The following is a 19,230-nucleotide window of genomic DNA, read 5'->3' on the forward strand; positions in this document are numbered from 1 at the left end:
TGAAAGCGTGTTTTGGCGAACCAGTTGGATACTACTTGACCAAGTTAGTTGAGCAAGAGAGCGAATGATTGTCTCTCCCAATTGGGGTACTGATTGATTACACTGTCGTCAGCTAATTGCTGCTTTTATCTTCTATCTTTTATCTCTTACATATCGATAAAAAAAAAAAACCAAAACCGCTCCATTGGATGGTCTCTAATAATACAACAACATTATGCATGCTTCGTCGTCCATTGTCTAGTTAGTTATATCGTACAAGGCCTTTTCCACCAAAATCGTGACAAATGCGAAATAAGCATCACCGTACATCCGCTACCACCCCCTTTGGCCCTAAGCTAGTCAAAGTTCCCTTCTTCAATCCAAACTGTGTCTCAATAACCTCCTCACTAACCCCTTGTCCATCTCTCATGGAGATAATCTGCTTCAAACTAACAACGTCCACAAACCGACGTCCTGCGTGGTCCTTTCTCCCCAACGACTCCATGTCAGCCTCAGCCTCAGCTGATATTCTTGTCCGCGACATCAGCGTTAACAACGACGGATTCGCCTTGACTTCTTCACTTATTGCTCCGGGAGTAGGTGCTGAGACATTCCGCCCCCTCGGCTGGTTAAATGTGCTGCTTCGTGAAAGTGTGGGCATAGGAGTTACAGGTCCTATCGAGCGAAGCGAGGCTGCAAAGTCGGGATCCCGGGCGTCAAGATCAATTGCTTTCAGCGCAGTCAGTAATGGGATACTCTGTATGTTTGTGCAATACTATACGTTGACATACCTTCTGACCGAGTGGTGCTTGCTTTCTCTTGACCCTGTGTGTTTGCACGGTTGGTTGTCGGTGCTTGCGGCTGCGTCTGCGACGGCGGCTGAGAGGCAGCTGGTGTGCTGGTGGTTGAAGGGGAGGGCCGAAGAGGATATTGGCGGCGGGAAGCAGCTGATGCTGCTGCGCGCGCTGGTTTTGAAGCTGATGTGCCCATTGTATATGCGAGGTATGGCTATGTTTGTTGTTCTTGTTCGTAGCTTGTGGAGGAAAATTGACTGCGGTGTTGAAATTTGGTGATGTCACTGGATTTTAGTTAACGTTACTTTCGTACGACGAGCAAGCTTGCATGTGTCGGCCAATGGGACGGCAATGAAAGTAATTGACTACAGAAATGAGATAAGTTTCATATACGCTTGTACTGCTATTTTATCTAAATCCGCATGTGACATCAAATGTAGGGGTTTAAGAGTGACAGTCTATAGCCATGGGATGCCAATAATCCCAGTGTTTTTGTTGAATAACAGGAGATGTCTGTATCTATCGATGACCGGCAAGTCGTCTCTGCTGCACTTCACCCAGAGCTCTGCTTCCACTTATAACCGATACAACTCCAATGGCTGCAGCAACCGGTAGCGTCTGGAAAAGGTTCCAGCTCGTGTAGTACATGAAGAAGGTCAACTCAAGCCCAACGATGGACCCGACGAAAACTATATGTGGGAGAGGTGCGGATTTCAGTGCAACGGAAAGGTGATTGGCATTGGCACCCATGTAAAGCCACTGTATTTATCGGTATTTGTTAGTATGTCTTAAATAGTGCGAACTGAATTGTTTAGAGGTATAAACTCACCGAGATCGCAAGGAGCGGTAGGGTGGCCAGGACAGCAAGGACAAAGAACAGGGAGACAATCATTGGTGGGCTGCGCGGGTCTTCTCGGAACGTATGGTGGATTTCTTCCAGTTTGCCGTATCGAAGAGCCTTTGAGGTGGAAAGAGGGGTATCCGGCTTATGTTCGACTGATAGTTTAAAGACGGACTTGTAATAACCGCTTGAGGAACCAAAGGAAGCAATCAATAGGGAGGCTTCAACTGGGGTTTTGGCAGTGAGGAATTGAACAGGGAGGTCCTTCTGATTCTATAGTCGATATAATGGTTAGAAATAATCTGGTAAATTAACCTGGTATACGCAATTTACTGTCATTTCAACTGACCAATTCGACAACAGCCTTTCCATTCCCCTTGACATTGAGCGGGTATGAGATGTCCAGCCCTGAGTCAATTTCTCTGAGGGTCAAAAAGGCCTGATGAGGTCTGGCCGCAACTTCATCCTCCTGTATCGTCAGAAGGAGCTTCAGTGTGCTTGCATCGTTCAGTGTTATCGTCTTAGCCAACGGCTTGTCTTGTGATAGCCTGTGATGGTAGTTAGCAAATAGCTAACAAATAAGGCGACAGGTACTGCCAAATGCTTCCAATGGCTGGCAAAAGCATACTTGTGCTTCTCGGCGCCGCCTATCCCAGCACCCTTCTGATGAATAGATAGTGTGCCATCGGCAAACCCCCATCCGGATGAAGCGCATAATCCTGGAGCAGCTAGAGCTAGGAGACCGAGTTGGAGAGCTGCAAAAAGCCGCATGATGGCTGGCCGGACAAGGAAACTCAAAAAGTCGATAAGCAGATATTCTCCCAAGCCCTGTCGCGACGTCTAGCAGTGTCTTTCACTGGTCTTGAATTGTCCATCCAGTTATCGCCAACGTCGTCCCTCTCGCCCTTTTGCTTCTTGACAGATATCGTGATATTACGTAATATATAGGTACAACTGCTTAGTCATTTGTTCTCCCTTTGCTTTTGATGGAGCCGGAGTTAAGACTCGGATATACGATGCGCCGCTGCCGCCACCTCCCGCCATCCATCCATGCCATGGATATCATAAGACAGCAGGCCATCGTCATTCATCATTTCTACGCCTATTTATCTGCTTTTCCAGTGCTCAGGTAGAGTCGAGGCATTCGTTTGCTGCTCCGTCGTGTCTTGGAGCTCAGGCTACGTGACGTTCCCTCGAGCTTCCGAAAGGCTATGAGCCCGGTTCATATCGCAAAAAGCGTACGTTGAAGAACTGCTCGACAAGTTCGGAATGGCACAAGCCAAAGCAGCTCCTACACTGATGGGGAGCATCAAGAGCAAGGAGAGCCGTTGAATGATAAGGACCCGATATTTTAGGTGGTCTCAACTGGCTAGCGATCAAAACGCGGCCTGATATATGCTTTACCCTGGGCGAACTCCAACGGGCAATTAAAAACGCTACATCCGTTCATTTGCAACAAGCCAAGCATATCCTCAGATACCTTACAGGCCAACCGGGCGCCGCCTTACATAGGCAAACACCCAGAACGGCGTCTGGAAACTTTCATTAACGCCGAAGACCAGATCAACGGTAAATACGTGGAGTCCTACATCTTCTTCTACACCGACTATCCAATCAAATAGAGGTCTATACGACAAAGCTAGTTATTACATCTAGCACGGTGGCCGAATTCGTGATTCGAAGAAGCTATTAAGGAGCTGCTTTAAAGCGCTTAAGTCGCTTAACCTGCCAATGGTCGAACCGATAATGCTATAGATAGACAGCGTAAACAAAATAAATGCTGTGACTGGTTGTTTCTGCCGCAAGACTACTCGCTGGCTCGATAACCGCTACTTCGTGGTCCAACAATACCGTGATAAAGGCGTTATTCAGCTCAAATATGTTAACACGGATAATAACGCTGCTAACGGCCTAAGCAAACCGCTCGAACGTACGAAATTTGCAAGATTCCTACAGCTACTAGACCTACAGAACGTTCGACAGGCTTGATGCCAAACAACAACTACAACCATCCTTTCCTATGTTATTTCACATGTACTTTACACCAAAGTGTCAATCACCAATGATGCAGAGCATCGAACACACTTCTTCGATATCTTGAACGACGAGCCTTCAAGACACGAAAACGCCAGCTTCAGCAGTTTCAACAGCAGGAAGCCATTACTACAAAGAAACTAGCCCTTTTCGCTGAAGAGAACCGCTACACGATTGAATATGTCGGATCCTGCATAGTATAACTACTAGTCAGGTCTAGGAACAGCCAAACCAACGATGATATGAATCCCTTCACTGCATGCCCTTTTCGATCATATATCCTCGGATATAAATATGTTTGAAGATACACATAGTCATAATCTCCTGGATATGTGCTATAATATACTGCGGGCGACATTTCATAACATATATTTCCACCCAAGAGTGATACCTACATGAGCTTTATGTGCTTTACAAGGGCAATTTAATTAGGGAAGCGGCGTGAACTTATCCTAGTTAGCCATATACAGGCTTCGTTTCTAGAGCGAACATGCCAATTATCGGGATACTCAGTCGGACAGGTTCAAACAACACTCTATTTCAAATAGCAAGCTTGCTATAACTATCGAAAATATATAGAAGCAGTCTCTATTACTAAATGACACTCTAGTTTCTAGCGTGGTACATTTATTAAATAGGAAGAAACAGCTTGATACAATGGGACAATCTTTTTTTTACCTTAGAATAGGCCAGAATAGGAGGGAATCTTCCCCTGATACTGTCATCCTCCACTTCTAGTCCTAATATTAGAAGTATTTGTCTATTGACTAGAAAAAAAAAAGTTGTCTCTTTCTATCTATCTACAATGGCATTCACAGCTGTCACAGACAATGAAGGAGCGCCGAGTGTTGCATATGTTATTGTCTTGCATACATATATTCCGGGGCCCCTTTACTGTATTCAACGTCCAATGACACTGAAGATTGTCAATCGGCATAACACAGTCCTATTGTCTATTCGATGCTACACTTCAACAGAGGGCCTCTAATCCAGATGGGCATAAATACCACCACCACCCTTCGCCAGGTCCAGGGGTTTACCGACCAGGAAAGGAACCTCGTCTTCACTGTCAGCTCTTGTTATCGACCTTGAAGCTAGCTTGCATTCTACTATCTACCCTTTCGGCACGAACTTCCTTCGAGAGAGCATTCTCCATATTCCATCACATCTACAAGCTCTCTTCCTCCTCTGCCGCTTCTGCCGTTTTATTGCCATCGGACTCCCGACCACATTCCTCCTTGCCAAACATGGAGTCCGAGAAGAAACCCGCCGCTACCACTGCGCGCACGTCTGCACGCACTAGAAAGCCAACCAGCAAGGCCAGAGAGGCCGAACTCAACAGGGTTACAAAGCCCAAAGCAAGGCCCCGGAAGCGGGCAGTCAAGAAGGATGCTACAGCACCCAAAGGCTCCAAGCAGGAGCCAGAGAAGAGCCAGCCAAAGCTGGAGAGCCCAGAGCCGGTCAAGCCAGATACCGGCAAAGAGGCTGGTAAGTTCAGTTCCTCCACCGCATAAGCAACGAAGGTATCATGCATCTAACAACCTGCCTTTCTCAGTAGCACGTCCCGAGTTTCCAGCCATCCCAACCATTCTCGTCACTGACGAGACGGGCAGAATCACTAGGCTGCCCCAGACACCACCACGCCTCAGCAAGGAGGACGAACAAGCAGTAGCCATCCTGCTTGAACTGGCTGCCGCAGCAATGGCGCCAGACTTTATCCCAGAGGTTGAGGTCGACCTGGTGGCTTACAGCCACCAATTCTACTCTCAATTCCCGACGGCAGCAGAGGCAACGACGATGGGTCGGCTGGCCGACCCATCCGAGCTCTCCTGTCCCGACCTCCCGCGCCCGCATACCGACAATCAAGGCTGGACGCACACCGGCCGTGTCAATGAACACGGCGAAGAGTACATCGTCATCCCACCATCGTTCGCTAGATGGTCGCCCGCCGAGCCCACCGACCCTTCGCCAGCCATGGAGGCCTGAGGTTGCGTCCTGTTGCTGGCAACGGGGCGCAACTGATGGCCTCCTGAGACAAATTTACCTGGCGTTTGTCGTTTCCACCGTTCAAGTTTGCTGTGGCTCACAAGTTGCCAAATTTTCCAGCGAGGGTATCTGACCCTGTGTTTTGTTAGATAGTTGTCTATTTCACTGTTCATATAGTTATGGGGCAAACGGATCAAGGGATACATAATGCATATTCTCATTTGTGGCATAGATAATGCCCTTTTTCTTCTACATTGAACGTTGTATAGAACGGAAGTTTGATATTGCAACTCAGCTAGTCAGTTGGCCAAGACGGGGGTGGTGATGACTAAAGCCCGCCGTACCAAAATCAAGACTCCATCGACAGAGTCTGGAACAACGACCGATTTCTGGCGATATCCGATCCAGTTCATAATCAATCGCAACCAACCATACTAAATAAACAGCTGCCCTTTATCTGTTGTCTCTAACTATTGATATCAGGGAGACCTCCATCCAAGCCTAGGCCATTCAAAAGATCACGAAAAGCGCAGTTTGAAATAACGAGTCGTCGCACCTCCCGAAAGATAGCAGCCTTTACCCGGAAAGAGAATACTGGATTATATACTCAGGGTGTCAGGACGAGTGCAAATCAAACTGAATCTGGAGCACAGGAGCCGGCTATTGCAGCGCTGCGAATTGCGCATAAATACCATACCAGGCCAACTCGGCATCCTATAAAACATGTCTTCAGCGAGACGAAGGACACCAGCGTCTGAACTGGCAAAAGCCATAAGCCAGTCTAAACAGAGCCCTAATGTGCACCTCCCACCGCCAAAGTCATCACATATCGTTCGGACGCAGGAGGAATTAGGACGAATGGGCGTGCGTGGGGCTCCAAAGCAGCCGGATATAAAGAAAACGCCGCAGTACAAATCTGCTGCTCGAAGGTGCGCTGATGTGGCTGTCTATAGTTCCTAAGACATTGCTAACTTTGGATATTTCCCGTCATTAGGTGGACTATGACAATAGTCGCGCTACCTATCCTGTTATACACAAGCTTTTCATTATACCAACGAGGTACACACCCTTTCTAGAAGCTGCTTGATATCCGCACTGAATACCCCTCTTGATATTCAAGTCGTGGTCAAGGCTAATCTTTATTGCAATATAGTCATCTATGGAAAATCGCCGAGGGGTCTACCTGGAGTAAATGAATTCAGCTCACAGGCTGTATATTCCTCAACAGAGAGCCCCAAAAAATCCAACGACTGAGTAGCCCCTTTTTCCTGACCTTGCCGGCCCCGTCTATACGGCCATACGATTTGTATCATACCCAACTGACACCATCTCGACTCAATTCCAACCCTACTTCGAGCAACCGGCTTTGTAAGCCATAACGAAGTGGTGTTTACTTGTCTAACCGCACCGCACTACCGGAAAGACTGATGGCCCTTTTCTGTCAAAATGACAACACTAGGGGCACATTTTCATAAGCTCATAGAGACTGGTATATATATAAACCAGAAGAAAGCTCGTCCTTCTTGCATTACTGCATGATAAATGAATGTATACGGAGTGCGGCTAAACTAGACCCAACCCAATAGATGCCACACAACCCTGGCAGGTAGTTTTGAATTGGATATAGCTCCTAGAATATGTGTTTTTCGCACTTTTATTTGCCTGTAATGTTGATTTCGAGCACCTCGCCGTCGCCCTGACGCTCGCCCAGTCCTGGCCACGTGACGTCTTTATATTGACACGCCGCAAGCTTCCATCGACGTCGTTTGATCGTAAGATTCTCTAAATATCGTGTGATTTCCGACTTCTTTACCTGTATAGACCTTCATATCCTGTTTATTTTTTGACTGCTGTCTAGGGTCACTCGCTTGTCCTATTGTGTATCTTTCGCAATGCCTGGTTCTACTGCGCAGAAAGCGCAAACGCAGGCCGTCTCCAGCAACCCCAAGAAACGCCGTAATAGCAGCGTACAGGCTGTAAAAGAGACAGCTGCATCATCCCGGCCGAAGCGCGTTGCGACAGCTGTGAAGAAAGCCGAAGCAGAAGATGCCATTGATGATGCTAAGAAGCGCCCAAAGAGCTCGAAAGTCAAGTCCGAGTCCGCAAAAGACAAGAAAGGTTTGACTGCCACTCGAATTAACCCCCTGCCAATGTTATCTCTATATTTATATGCCCATTAAATTCATGATACATGACTGACAAGGTTGATAGCGGCCGTGAAGAGCCCGAACAGTGGCTCTAAGCCTGTTCCTGGGAGAAAAGAGCGCCCTGCCAAAAAGTCAAACGGCGAAGCTACCATGGGAGAAGAGTGGGCTACAAAGAAAGCTACCATTGATGCGAAACCCAAGAGTACCGGCAAAGTAGAGTCTAAAGATGAAGGAAAATCATACTGGCTCATGAAGGCAGAGCCTGAGACAAGACTTGAAAAAGGAGTTGACGTGAGGTTTTCAATTGACGATCTGCGTGCTGCCACTGAGCCAGAGGGATGGGATGGTAAGCAAATATCCTGTTTTTATAATAATGGGTTCCCAGACTAATAACTTTGATTTTAGGAGTCAGGAACCCAGCTGGTAAGCTATATATTTGCGTTTCAGTTTCTGCTTGTACAGCGAGTAGCTCCTATTAACACCCACGTCATTGCAGCAAGAAACCATATGCGTGCAATGAAGAAAGGAGACCTTGCCTTCTTCTACCACTCAAACTGCAAGGTCCCAGGGATTGCAGGCACGATGGAAATCGTTCGAGAAAGCTCAGTAGACGGTATTTGCCATTTCCCCAACACTGCAGTTTCACAGCCTTGGGCTAATGTGTCATGTAGAGTCCGCATTTGACCCTGCACACCCATATTATGACCCAAAGTCCAGTCGTGATAACCCTAAGTGGGATTGGGTCCATGTTCAATTTCGGAGCAAGTTCAAAAACCTGGTCACGCTCGCTGATATCAAGTCTCACGCAAAGCCTGGTGATGCCTTGGAGAATCTCCAAATGGTTAAGCAATCTCGTCTAAGTGTGTCTCCTGTCACGGCAGAGCAATGGGATTTCCTTATGAGTTTGGCAGAGGAAGAAGAGCCTGTGAAAGAATAGCCAATAGATAATATCCGTGCTTTATGTTGTCCCCCTCCCCCTTCGGCCACGATAGCCCGCCAATTGTCTGGTATATCTGTTCCAAGTCCTTTTGACATGTTCTGGCGTTCGAATAAAGATATGTACAAGAATCTGTAGGTGGGCCCACGCGTCCTACCCCATTTGATAAGGGATTACATATATATATATTGTGGCGACTCATTTTCAGTGTTGGTTTTAAGTGGAGGGTGTGTTGGGCTCGCAGTACAGTGCAAATAGCTTCACGGGAAGCAGATTCAAATGCCGAGGAAAGCCCAGCTGGTCTTCTTCCCTTATAATTGAATAGCCTGATCCCTGGAAAAGATGTTTGTACTTTTCTTCTGTCCGAGTGACGCTTTTATCCTGCGGATCAAAGGTATCGTGTGGCTTGGTATTGAGGTTCTCCTTGACAATAACCACGCCAGACGGCGAGAGTGCATCTTTGCACCGGGTCAAAAGCTGCACAACTTGGTCGTCGGTGAGATAGAGCAGACACCACTGGATCCATATCAGGTCATATCTCTTCTCGGGTACCCAGTTCTCCAGGCCGGTGATGTAGACATCACCAACTTTCCCTTCCGCCTTGAGCTTCCCTTCAATCAGCACTTTGGCAAAGGCCTCTACCGGCTCGACAATGTCCACCGCCTCGCACACCTTGCTGAGTAGCCCTTCGGTAACTCTGCCAATGCCCGCCCCGCAGTCAACACCGAGCTGCAGCAGAGGCAGATGCGCCGTAGCAGCCAGAGCAGTCCCTCCCCCAATCGATGGCAGCAGACGGCGTACTTTGGCCAGAAAGGACCGTGAGGAGAGTAGATCCGCCCTTGAGATCTCAGGAAAACCTCCCAGCATGCCGTTTATGTTGGGTTCAACCGTCGTCCAGTATTCCACGGCGCCAGCGTTGTCAACCAGCCTGTCCGGGGGGAGCTGCCCGTCACCACCAGCGTCATCCCCGGGCCCGTCTGCCGTCTTCCGGTCACTGCGGTCCATAGTCCGAGCTCAGCTGCCTGGGATGCTGCAGAACGTCGCTCTTCTGCTGCTTTTACGCCGTGCCCTGCCCTCGTCTTCCCTGCATGAGGTTCCCGCAGCTGGCTCGGTCTCTGTTTTGGCTGCGGGACTTCGGCTGCGACTCCCGGAGGGGCAGAAAAAGGCAAAAATCTATGGATGAAACACCAAACATCGTCACCAGCAGCAACAACCAACGACGCCGGCATCAAACTCGACATCCTCGGCATCAACTTTTGTATTGACTACACTGTATACGCAATATATGTTCGGTCCCTGGCCGCTGGTAGGACACTTCTGCTCTCGCCTTGCCCGTGTGTCTAGGTCTACTCTGCTGCTTCAGCGTGATACACAACTCCGCCAACTATATCAACTAGTTCCCCGCCAGAAACAAACAGGCCACAGATTCTTCTCCTCCAGCCCAGTGTCCTGCAATATGTCTGGTCTGTCTGCAGAGCTCACGGCACCCAATGGCAGGAAGTACACCCAGCCATTGGGACTATTCATCAACAACGAGTTTGTTGCCGCCAAATCGGGACAGACGATTGTATCGGTCAATCCCACGTATGCATCATGTTTTCAAGCCCCTCAGAAATAAACACAGAAGACTCTGGATTACGATGCTGATGTCCAATGGACAGTGATGAGACAGACATTGCCACTGTGCATGCTGCCGGCACGGAGGACGTTGACATCGCTGTCAACGCAGCCCGAGCAGCCTTGAAGCATCCCTCATGGAAGGATTTGTCGGGCTCCGACAGAGGACGGATGATGGTTAAACTGTCTGAGCTCGTCGAGCAACATGCAGAGACTTTGGCCACTATTGAAACATGGGATAACGGTATGTGCTGTCCCCATCTGCTCTTATTCGCTCAGAGCCTTGTCCCACCCGTCGACTCGGGGGTATCTCCTTTTAAAGCGAAATTGGCCTGTATCTTACATGACCACGATCCTAGGAAAGCCATATTTGGTCTCCCTGAACGACGATGTAACTGAAGTTGCATCTGTCCTGAGATATTATGGCGGATTTGCCGACAAGATAGAAGGCAGGACTATCAGCACGACTGCCAATAAGTTTGCCTACACGTTACGCCAGCCCATCGGCGTCGTGGGCCAGATCATCCCGTGGAACTTTCCTTTGGCAATGGCTGCCTGGAAACTGGGGCCAGCTTTGGCATGTGGAAACACAGTTATTCTTAAAGCTGCAGAACAGACTCCTCTGAGTGTATTATACCTTGCAGGATTAGTGAAGGAAGCAGGATTCCCCCCTGGCGTTGTTAACATCCTCAACGGATACGGTAAGGAGGCCGGGGCCGCCATTGCATCCCACACCGGTATCGACAAAGTTGCCTTCACTGGCTCTACTGCAACAGGCCGTGCTATCATGAAAATGGCTGCGGCTAACCTGAAGAACATTACCCTCGAAACCGGTGGCAAGTCGCCACTGATTGTCTTCGATGATGCAGATATTGATCAGGCTGCAAAGTGGGCTCATACCGGTATCATGTATAACATGGGCCAGGTCTGCACCGCCACATCTCGTCTCCTCGTCCACGAGGGTATTTATGATCAGTTCGTAACGAAATTCAAAGAGGCCATTGCGTCGACCAGCAAGATTGGCGATCCATTTGCGGAAGACACATTCCAGGGGCCCCAGGTGACCAAGGCCCAGTACGACCGTGTGCTTTCATATATTGAGGCCGGCAAATCCGAGGGTGCAACACTTGCTACAGGAGGAGTGCCACACCAGAAAGTTGGCAATGGCAAGGGTTACTTCATTGAACCAACGGTGTTCACCAATGTGACAGACAACATGACAATTTACCGGGAAGAAGTATTTGGCCCCTTTGCCGTAGTCACCAGCTTCAAGACGGAAGAGGAAGCCCTGGCCAAGGCAAATGATACCACGTACGGTCTGGGCGCCGCAGTATTCACTCAAAATATCGAGCGTGGTCACAGGGTGGCCAGTGGTATCGAGGCTGGCATGGTCTGGATCAACAGCAGCAACGACAGTGACTTCCGTGTACCATTTGGCGGTGTCAAGCAGTCGGGTGTCGGAAGGGAACTTGGCGAAGCTGGCCTCGAAGCATACTCCCAGGTTAAAGCCGTCCATCTCAACATGGGAACAAGATTGTGAGGCCGCGGAGATCAAGCGCAAAGAATCGGTGAAAGGCGAGTCACTCGCATGTTTTTTCGCATCTTGAATCGGAAAACAACAAGGTCAAACCAATCAAAAGAACCCAAAAAAAAAAAAAAAAAAAAAAAAAACCCAAAAGAAAAGAAAAAGACAACTAAAACTAGCCTGCTTTTGGCCATAATCTCAGTCTACTCCGTGTTCTGGGCTGTTCGTCACTTGCTGAGGCCTGCGGGGAGCAGATAGATTCGACAAAGTCCAAATCGATCTCGGAGATTCTTTTAAATAGCTCTAGTGGTTGTACTCCGTACGACGGGTGAAATTGTTAATACATGAACTTTTTTTAAAAATAACTCCATCGTATTGCTTACCGCTTACCGCTCATGCACTGCCTCGTTGCAGTTAACTCGTTGGCTGGTTATATGCAAGCCAGAAACACAACACTTCAGTCCGGTTCGTATGCATGTACGAAGCATATTAGGCAGAAAGAAAAAATCAAACGCAGCCAATGCTTGCGGGAACCCTGGATATCAAACGATGCCATGCAGCTTTCGCCATGCTTGCTTCCCCGGTGCAAAGACAAGTCACCGATCCTTTCTCACCGAAAAAAAAAAAAAAAAAAAAAAAAAAAAAGGAAAAGCAAAAGAGCAAAAGGGACCAGACATTAATGACGAGATACAGTCATAATAGCTATACAACCACAGTTTAGCAGCTCATTTGTTCCGCCAGCTTCCGGCAATCTTTCAGGGGTACGGGGTACGACAGTATGTATACTTACATACGGAGTACAACCCAAGCAGAAGTGTGTCTGCCCATGGCACTAGTTTAACAGATTAAAAATGGGTTCTTTTTCCTGCGTACCACTGCTTCCACACGGCCATCACAGCTGATCGTCTAGATAACCGAGGAAAAACGAAGGATGCGAAATATGCCCTCGAATAAGATACCTTCCAGAATCTTGGTGGAATGAATAGAACCAGAATTATGGCCAGAAGACACCACAAAAATAGAACAAGAATGGTCATCAGACGCACGAGATGCAAGGTCAGAGGAAAAAGAAAAGCAAATGGCTTTTGAATCTGAGGAGATTGTAAACGGGGGGTTCTGCATTGCCGGCTCGGCTATCGATATCATCACTTGTGCTCCGCTTCGTGGTGCTGGGAAAGCTTCAATCCTGGTGATGGTCATCGTCTTCGGTGGCGTACTCCGAACTGCTTAAGGAGAGACATCCAAGCAGCGAGAGATAACACAAAAATGGGAAGAGTTACATATTACTTGTTCTCCGTTAAGCCCGTTTACCCGTATATCCTTAACACGGTTGTCATGGCTATGGTAAGTGCCTATGAACATTTAGCATCATTGCTGCTACGCTGCTCAATAACTAATGGCTACTGTACACTGTGCTCGCGGCACCAAGATCTCAAGCAGTGCAGTTTCTTTTTAGAATTCCGATCTGTACTGACTGGCATTGTAGTGCTTGCCACCAAGAACACCTTTCTGGGTCCCCTTTCCAGGCCTAAACTGGTGACTTGCCGAATGACAACTCATCTCCATAGCTACCAAGAGTTGGCGTCTCCCTCACAGGCGGATCTATGGATGAATGGAGCTTCAAAGAGGCCGATACTGAGAAGCCAAGCGGACCAGACAGGCCATTTTGTGGCGCTTGCGCGCAAGTCAACTTCCAAGAAACGCTCGACTTTTATCGCTCGTCACCAGACTCTCGAAGCGAGTAAATATAGAAACCATACAGGCAAGTTTCTGGGTCGCTTGAGACACCTGCAGCAAGCTCTTGCATCGTGTAACGGTCCCATTGCTTGTTCTCGTGTGCGTTGGCTTGACACACCCCCTCTGCAGCACGGGAGGAGGGGATCATGGTTTTTGATAGACTCCAAGGGCCAACAGCCGGTTGGTTATTGAGGCCAAAGGTAAAAAAAAGCACCGCAGGACGCAAGGGGTTAGGGAACGAAACCTATTCGTGGTGGACAGCTGTCGCCACCACTATATCCGTCCTGCGTTGCACAGCCGTTGATCGTTGGTTGTTGGACACTTTTTTTTTCATCCTGGAGGATGTACGGAGTACGGCATACTCCGTCTCTGGCAGTATATTTCAACATGGAAATCTCCATTCATACACACGTGTGGGAATGAAAAAAAAAAAAAAAAAAAAAAAAAAAAAAAAAAAAAAAAAAAAAAAAAAAAAAAAAAAAAAAAGGATGCATCTGTAATGGAAAAATCATTACATTATTTTTTATTTTATTTATTTTTTTTTTTTTCCCACTCTCATCCGGTGGGTGTTCTGAGGAGAAATTTACTAGCTGCAAGGATCAGCTTCACTAAGTGCAGCTAATGCATCTCGACCCTGGAGCTGCACGGCATCTTATGCATAAACTGTTGGTCATCACTTGCACCTTGCAGGCAGAAGCTCTTTTTAAATGGTTGGATTGCGTCTCGAGCCGTTCAAGCTGCATTGGCAAACTATTCAATTGGCTCAACTCGTCCATCTGGTGCGGCCAGTTAGGCTGAGCACAGAAAATCTCTCAGCGAAAGACAGACCCACGAAAGAAGATACAGCAACCTGCATTATCTTCTTCGGGAGAAGGGCGAACCACGCCAGCCCCTCCAACAAACGCCAGCATGGCAGGAAGAGGCGTATCTTCCGCCCCCAACTGACTTGCGGCGCCATGTTCTGTCCGCGTGGCATCAACAAGGAATACCCTGGGTTCGACCACGAGAGCCAACATTATGTGCCTTATTATAGACGGGGAAAACCGAGTCACAGCGTTCCAGATGGGAGGAAAAAAAAAAGAAATTGACAAAAGCAGAGGGGTGAATGTATGGATACGACATGCGTCGCACAAGTTCAGACATAATATCTTGTCCACGAGTCGGAATAAGCGCAAAGGATTGTCTGTGTCAGGCGAGCATATTAACCGGTTCGCTTGATTGTTGCACTGGCTAAAGAAAGATCTGTGGCAAGGAAAGCGAAGGGATTCTTAAGAGTCGTCGTTGTACTCCGTAGAGAAGGAAGACAAGTAGCGTTTGCTCGTTTCCGTAATGATTGTTCCACTACGAGCAGTTCTGGCACAAACAACCAACATGATTTAACAAGAGGGATGGGTCACCAGGACCTGGCATGCTTGAAGCAATAATACTCCATGGAAGGGGGGTATATCTGCAGCTGGGGCCTGCAGCTGGGCAAAGAGAGTAGGAGAGTGAGATGCAATATTAAGTATCACAAGCAACGGTCTACGGGAACACAAGCATAAGGCCGTCTATTTCATGACAACAGCGAAGATGGCGATTAGTGATAGTGTAAGTTGAGCCTTCAGGGAGGAGGCATAAGGGGGCAACGCCAGCCGGGGATGTCTACCAAAAAGGAAAAGCTACCGTCCCGATGGCGTTCGAGGAGGTGGGTTAGGAGGACAAATAGTTCCCATCATGGCCATGCTGCTCTTTCTGTAAGGAAGGTCAAGCAAACAAACAAGGCTCTAGCCAATGGTTACTTGCTCACTCTGACCGAGGAGTTAAAAAGGGGAGGGAAAAGAGAGGGCTGTGTACCTAGTTAGGGGGCGAGCTGGAGATATTGAGTTAGGCTAAATTAAATAAGGTGGCCCGGCGCCAGGGACCAGGGAACGAAACAACGTTCCTTCCCGTCTCCCAAACTTCGGCTGTGCGGCGTGGAGACGGGAGTGGTGTGAACAGACATTGGACGGAGTGGGAATGGAGACCTGTACGCTTCCAGCTCCTCCGTTAAAGTCGCATGATCTGGACTGTGATCATCTTCGTATAAGCCTTGATCAAACGAGGCTGGTCATTTCGGGATTTCACAATTATCAGAGCTATCAATTTCGAGATCTTCCAATCATCTGCTGACTCGAAAGCGTGTTTTGGGGCGGGACGAGAAAATGTCTTGAGTTCAAGGTTTTGTTTTTCATGTCCCCGAGGATGACATACGGAGTATGGAGTCAGAGCTCAAAAATGGCAGAGATATCGCCTCGGTAAGGGAGGAGACGAAAGCTCTTCGGTAACAAGTAAAAGGAGATGGCATGAGAGCCAAGCAAGCTCCCGTGCCAGGAATCAGGGGAGACTTTCCGAGCTTGGTGGTATGAAATATGGCAAGCAGACATCAAGGTCCTGAAATATTACCAAAGGTTCCCTCCACGGAAAACCTCTAGCAGGGTTCCTGGAACAGGTAGCGATTGGCAGCTCTGCCCTCCCATGATATACCAATCTCTTTCGATACAGGCTCTATCACAGTCCTCCGGACGACTTGGGCTAACTGATGGGGTGGAATGATGGGTAAGGTAAAAACAAAACAAAAAAAAAAAGGAAAGAAAAAGGAAAAAAGGAAAAAAAAAAAAAAAAAAGAATTCTAGACGATGGGCGCCGATTGTATCGAGCTGACGGCTTGGAGAACGTAACTAGCTGGAGAATTGCTTTGGTTTCCCGCCCGATACAAAGGTTGGTTTAGATGACTGTGCTTCGTACTTCGTGCGCAGGGAAAGGTAGCATGAGTAAGAAACCCGGACTCCGTACTCCGTACATAGACTGGGAACACTGTTTTAGCTGTCGAGGTTGGCCTGTTGAGAATCCGCAGGTGATTGAGAACAGGGATATCCTACCAATGATCTGGTGTGGCATAAGGTGCTGAGGAAACAACGAAAGTCATTTTTATCAGCCACCGTGGCGCGTCAGCTTGTTAACCAGAGCTCCATGTGTTCGTTCAAATGGAATATCTCTTCGGGAGATTACTGGATCCAGAGAAGGCCCCCTGTTGTTGAGCCTATACTACTGCGAGAAAGCATCCATCAGGACTGGTTTCCGCCTTCAGTGACCCATACGTGCTGAGACGGAGAACAAGAACAACCCCATATGTTCTATTTATCCCACGAGCCCCTCCGCGGAAGTAACTTGACAGGGAAGGTTTCTGTCAGCTCTTGAAGGACTTGAAATTGTGATTGACAAGGGTCGTTGCATAGCGAGGGGGAAGGAAACAAGCACAATCCGCAAGCTTTTCTTTTTTATTAATTTTCAGGACGACGCAATTCCATACCTGAATTTTTATTCACGCAACTCCCGATATTGCAAGGTCCCAAATTCCCTTCTGAATTGGCTCAATTTAGCCGAAGTTCTTCCCCTTTAAACATCACGTGTAAGGAGTATATACAACCAGAGTGAATTAACGGTGAGAGTGGCAACGCCAGGTGCGTATTATTGCATGGACGTCAAAATCAGGTAATCAGCTTCATTGGTTCCCGAGATGAAGGATCGCTTTTCCATCAGGAAAACTTACCGGTTTGCAAGGCAATGGAGGGTGCGTACGGAGTAAACCGAGCAGCAGTCTTGTGTGTCGGGCATGCAGCGTCACTATGGGGGTGGAGTGTGTCCTGACTGCTTCGTTGCGTGAGGCGGCGGCCCTGTAGATCTTAACCAGCTGATGATGATTGTTTGTTCCGGCCATGCTATGGGCCCTAATCGACACAGGAAAATCGATAGTTGCTCGGGGACGTTCCTGGAGCCCGCGTAATTTATTCCGTACTCCGTATCGTTTTTGGTGACATATTTTTGCCATGGGTCGGGGTCCAAGGGAAAAATAAAAAAAGGAAGCAAAGTGAAAAATAAAAAAGAAACGGGGAAGGTTTGTGAAACTGAGGTTCGAGTGGTGAGGGTGAAGTTTATATTTTCTTTCACCCAAGTTATGAAATCTGCACGGAGTATCAAAATGAGAAATGGAGGTGCTCCATATAGAGTACTCCCCTTCAAATCCGTGATGCATGACGGCCTGTATGAACTCGATGCTTGTGTTGAGATCTCTATCCTAGACACACGGATATTTTGCATCATGCATATGCATTATGTGCGTCTTGCATCATGTATGTGCAAGACCCCTACCTTTCGATACCATGCCAAACTGCGGAACGTGGAAGGGGTGTGTACACTCTGACCTGAGCTCGGGTGGCATTTTTTTTGACACTGTCCCCTGCACGGAGTAGTCCGCCCTTTGTGGTTATCGGTTTGTTCACGGGCATTTGCCGATATCCTTCTCTTGTGAAGAGAAAATGTAAGCCGGAGATTTTCCTTGCTGCTGGCGATAATGTATGGGAAGCTTAGTATGTATTATTATTCCCTGTCCCTGCCTGTTTTGCCCACCCACCTCCCTCAAGAATGAGCCAGCCAGCCCCCTTGTAGGCGGTGAGGTGAGGATACAGATTCCTGAAATGGCTTGGTGAACTCGTATCGCACTGATCAACCGCTGGTTGGCTTCTGCTAAGGATATGGGGGAACAAAACAACATTTGATTTCTGATGGGTGAGCTGGAAAGGGATAAGGATTTGAGAGTGACAGCCCAAGAAGATTTTCTTTTTCTAGTTTGTTTGGACTTTCAACCTTCAAAGCTTATGGTTGGATGATGGGGAGCATATCCCACTGAAGATAATCTGTACCCTTGGTTATATCATGCATCGTTCATTATTTGATGTTACCTAATGATATAGTTATTGGTATAGAAATTGCTTGATATACCTTTCCCTTGGAAGGTCTCCCCACGCTAATTCTCGTAATTACCCGGAAGGCGGATGCTGGAGCGGGAGAGACAAAGAGCGGTCCGTTGAGCTCTGGAGTCGTATTCTGGCAGACTTTCGGCAAGCTGGGCTGGTGGAATGGGGTCAGTGGAGATTTCAGAGACAGGATTTTTTGGCTTCCTGCTCCTTCGGATGATCGCCAGAAGAATCCATAATAACAACTTATTCTCAATTCTCTCTATGAAGGATGCTCCGTCGCTACTCCATAGTGAAGCCATACAGAGTACGAGCCAAGCTCCTGCTTACCCCCTACTTTTTCACGACGGGCAGTGGATCAAGCCAGAGGGCAGACACTAGTACGGCGCCGTTGAGTCCCTGTTCCAGGGTTGCGGTGTCGAACGAAAGGAGGCACATGATCGCGGAATTAGGTCTATCGTTTGCCTTGACATGCCGGGAGTCTCTTACCGCATCCAATCACCGCTGTTCATGCAAGAGGCCTCCACCGTTATTTGAAAATTGAAAGGATTATGCAGGCGTTCGAATTGCCATTTGATAGGATCGCTACCCATTTTTTCCTGCGAATTGGTCCTCAAGCTGATCACCTATTGCCAAGTCTCAGGATTTGGGTTCCGCAGCGCCACGAACAAGTCGGATACCATTCTATAGGCAGTTCGGGTATACCATCGTTGAGTGAGACGGAAAAGACGTGAGCGACTGGCAAGGGTGTTGATATCGTGTTGTTCAGGTAGCAGCCATGCAGGCGGAAGAACAAGCTGAACGTACCGCTAGCTACTTATCAGCCCAGCTAAGAATGGAATGTTCTGATCGACGTGCAGA

General features: G+C 48.0%; 6 protein-coding genes across 6 annotated transcripts; 3 read left to right on the forward strand and 3 right to left on the reverse strand.

The window, feature by feature from the left end:
• Positions 1-298: 298 nt before the first annotated feature.
• ARB_05924 (uncharacterized protein) lies at positions 299-969 on the reverse strand (the record flags this gene model as incomplete). Its single annotated transcript, XM_003015567.1, has 2 exons — positions 299-582; positions 771-969. 2 exons carry the CDS (start codon positions 967-969, stop codon positions 299-301), a joined length of 483 nt encoding a protein of 160 aa, XP_003015613.1.
• Positions 970-1,292: 323 nt separating this feature from the next.
• Positions 1,293-2,385, reverse strand: ARB_05925 (uncharacterized protein; the record flags this gene model as incomplete). The annotated part of the gene is made up of 4 exons (XM_003015568.1): positions 1,293-1,532; positions 1,603-1,887; positions 1,964-2,162; positions 2,243-2,385. 4 exons carry the CDS (start codon positions 2,383-2,385, stop codon positions 1,293-1,295), a joined length of 867 nt encoding a protein of 288 aa, XP_003015614.1.
• Positions 2,386-4,895: 2,510 nt separating this feature from the next.
• ARB_05926 (uncharacterized protein) lies at positions 4,896-5,634 on the forward strand (the record flags this gene model as incomplete). Its single annotated transcript, XM_003015569.1, has 2 exons — positions 4,896-5,136; positions 5,225-5,634. The coding sequence occupies 2 exons, from the start codon at positions 4,896-4,898 to the stop codon at positions 5,632-5,634; spliced, it is 651 nt and encodes a 216-aa protein (XP_003015615.1).
• A 1,892-nt stretch (positions 5,635-7,526) lies between these two features.
• Positions 7,527-8,718, forward strand: ARB_05927 (uncharacterized protein; the record flags this gene model as incomplete). The annotated part of the gene is made up of 4 exons (XM_003015570.1): positions 7,527-7,752; positions 7,846-8,127; positions 8,251-8,394; positions 8,453-8,718. 4 exons carry the CDS (start codon positions 7,527-7,529, stop codon positions 8,716-8,718), a joined length of 918 nt encoding a protein of 305 aa, XP_003015616.1.
• A 216-nt stretch (positions 8,719-8,934) lies between these two features.
• On the reverse strand, positions 8,935-9,723 carry ARB_05928 (DUF858 domain protein; the record flags this gene model as incomplete). The annotated part of the gene is made up of 1 exon (XM_003015571.1): positions 8,935-9,723. The coding sequence occupies one exon, from the start codon at positions 9,721-9,723 to the stop codon at positions 8,935-8,937; it is 789 nt and encodes a 262-aa protein (XP_003015617.1).
• Positions 9,724-9,897: 174 nt separating this feature from the next.
• Positions 9,898-11,875, forward strand: ARB_05929 (aldehyde dehydrogenase ALDH; the record flags this gene model as incomplete). Its single annotated transcript, XM_003015572.1, has 4 exons — positions 9,898-10,024; positions 10,116-10,302; positions 10,380-10,579; positions 10,695-11,875. 4 exons carry the CDS (start codon positions 9,898-9,900, stop codon positions 11,873-11,875), a joined length of 1,695 nt encoding a protein of 564 aa, XP_003015618.1.
• Between the last annotated feature and the right edge of the window lie 7,355 nt (positions 11,876-19,230).

Source organism: Trichophyton benhamiae (assembly GCF_000151125.1).
Source record: "Trichophyton benhamiae CBS 112371 chromosome Unknown Abenha-G-c-322p01.r1, whole genome shotgun sequence".
NCBI lineage: Eukaryota > Fungi > Ascomycota > Eurotiomycetes > Onygenales > Arthrodermataceae > Trichophyton > Trichophyton benhamiae.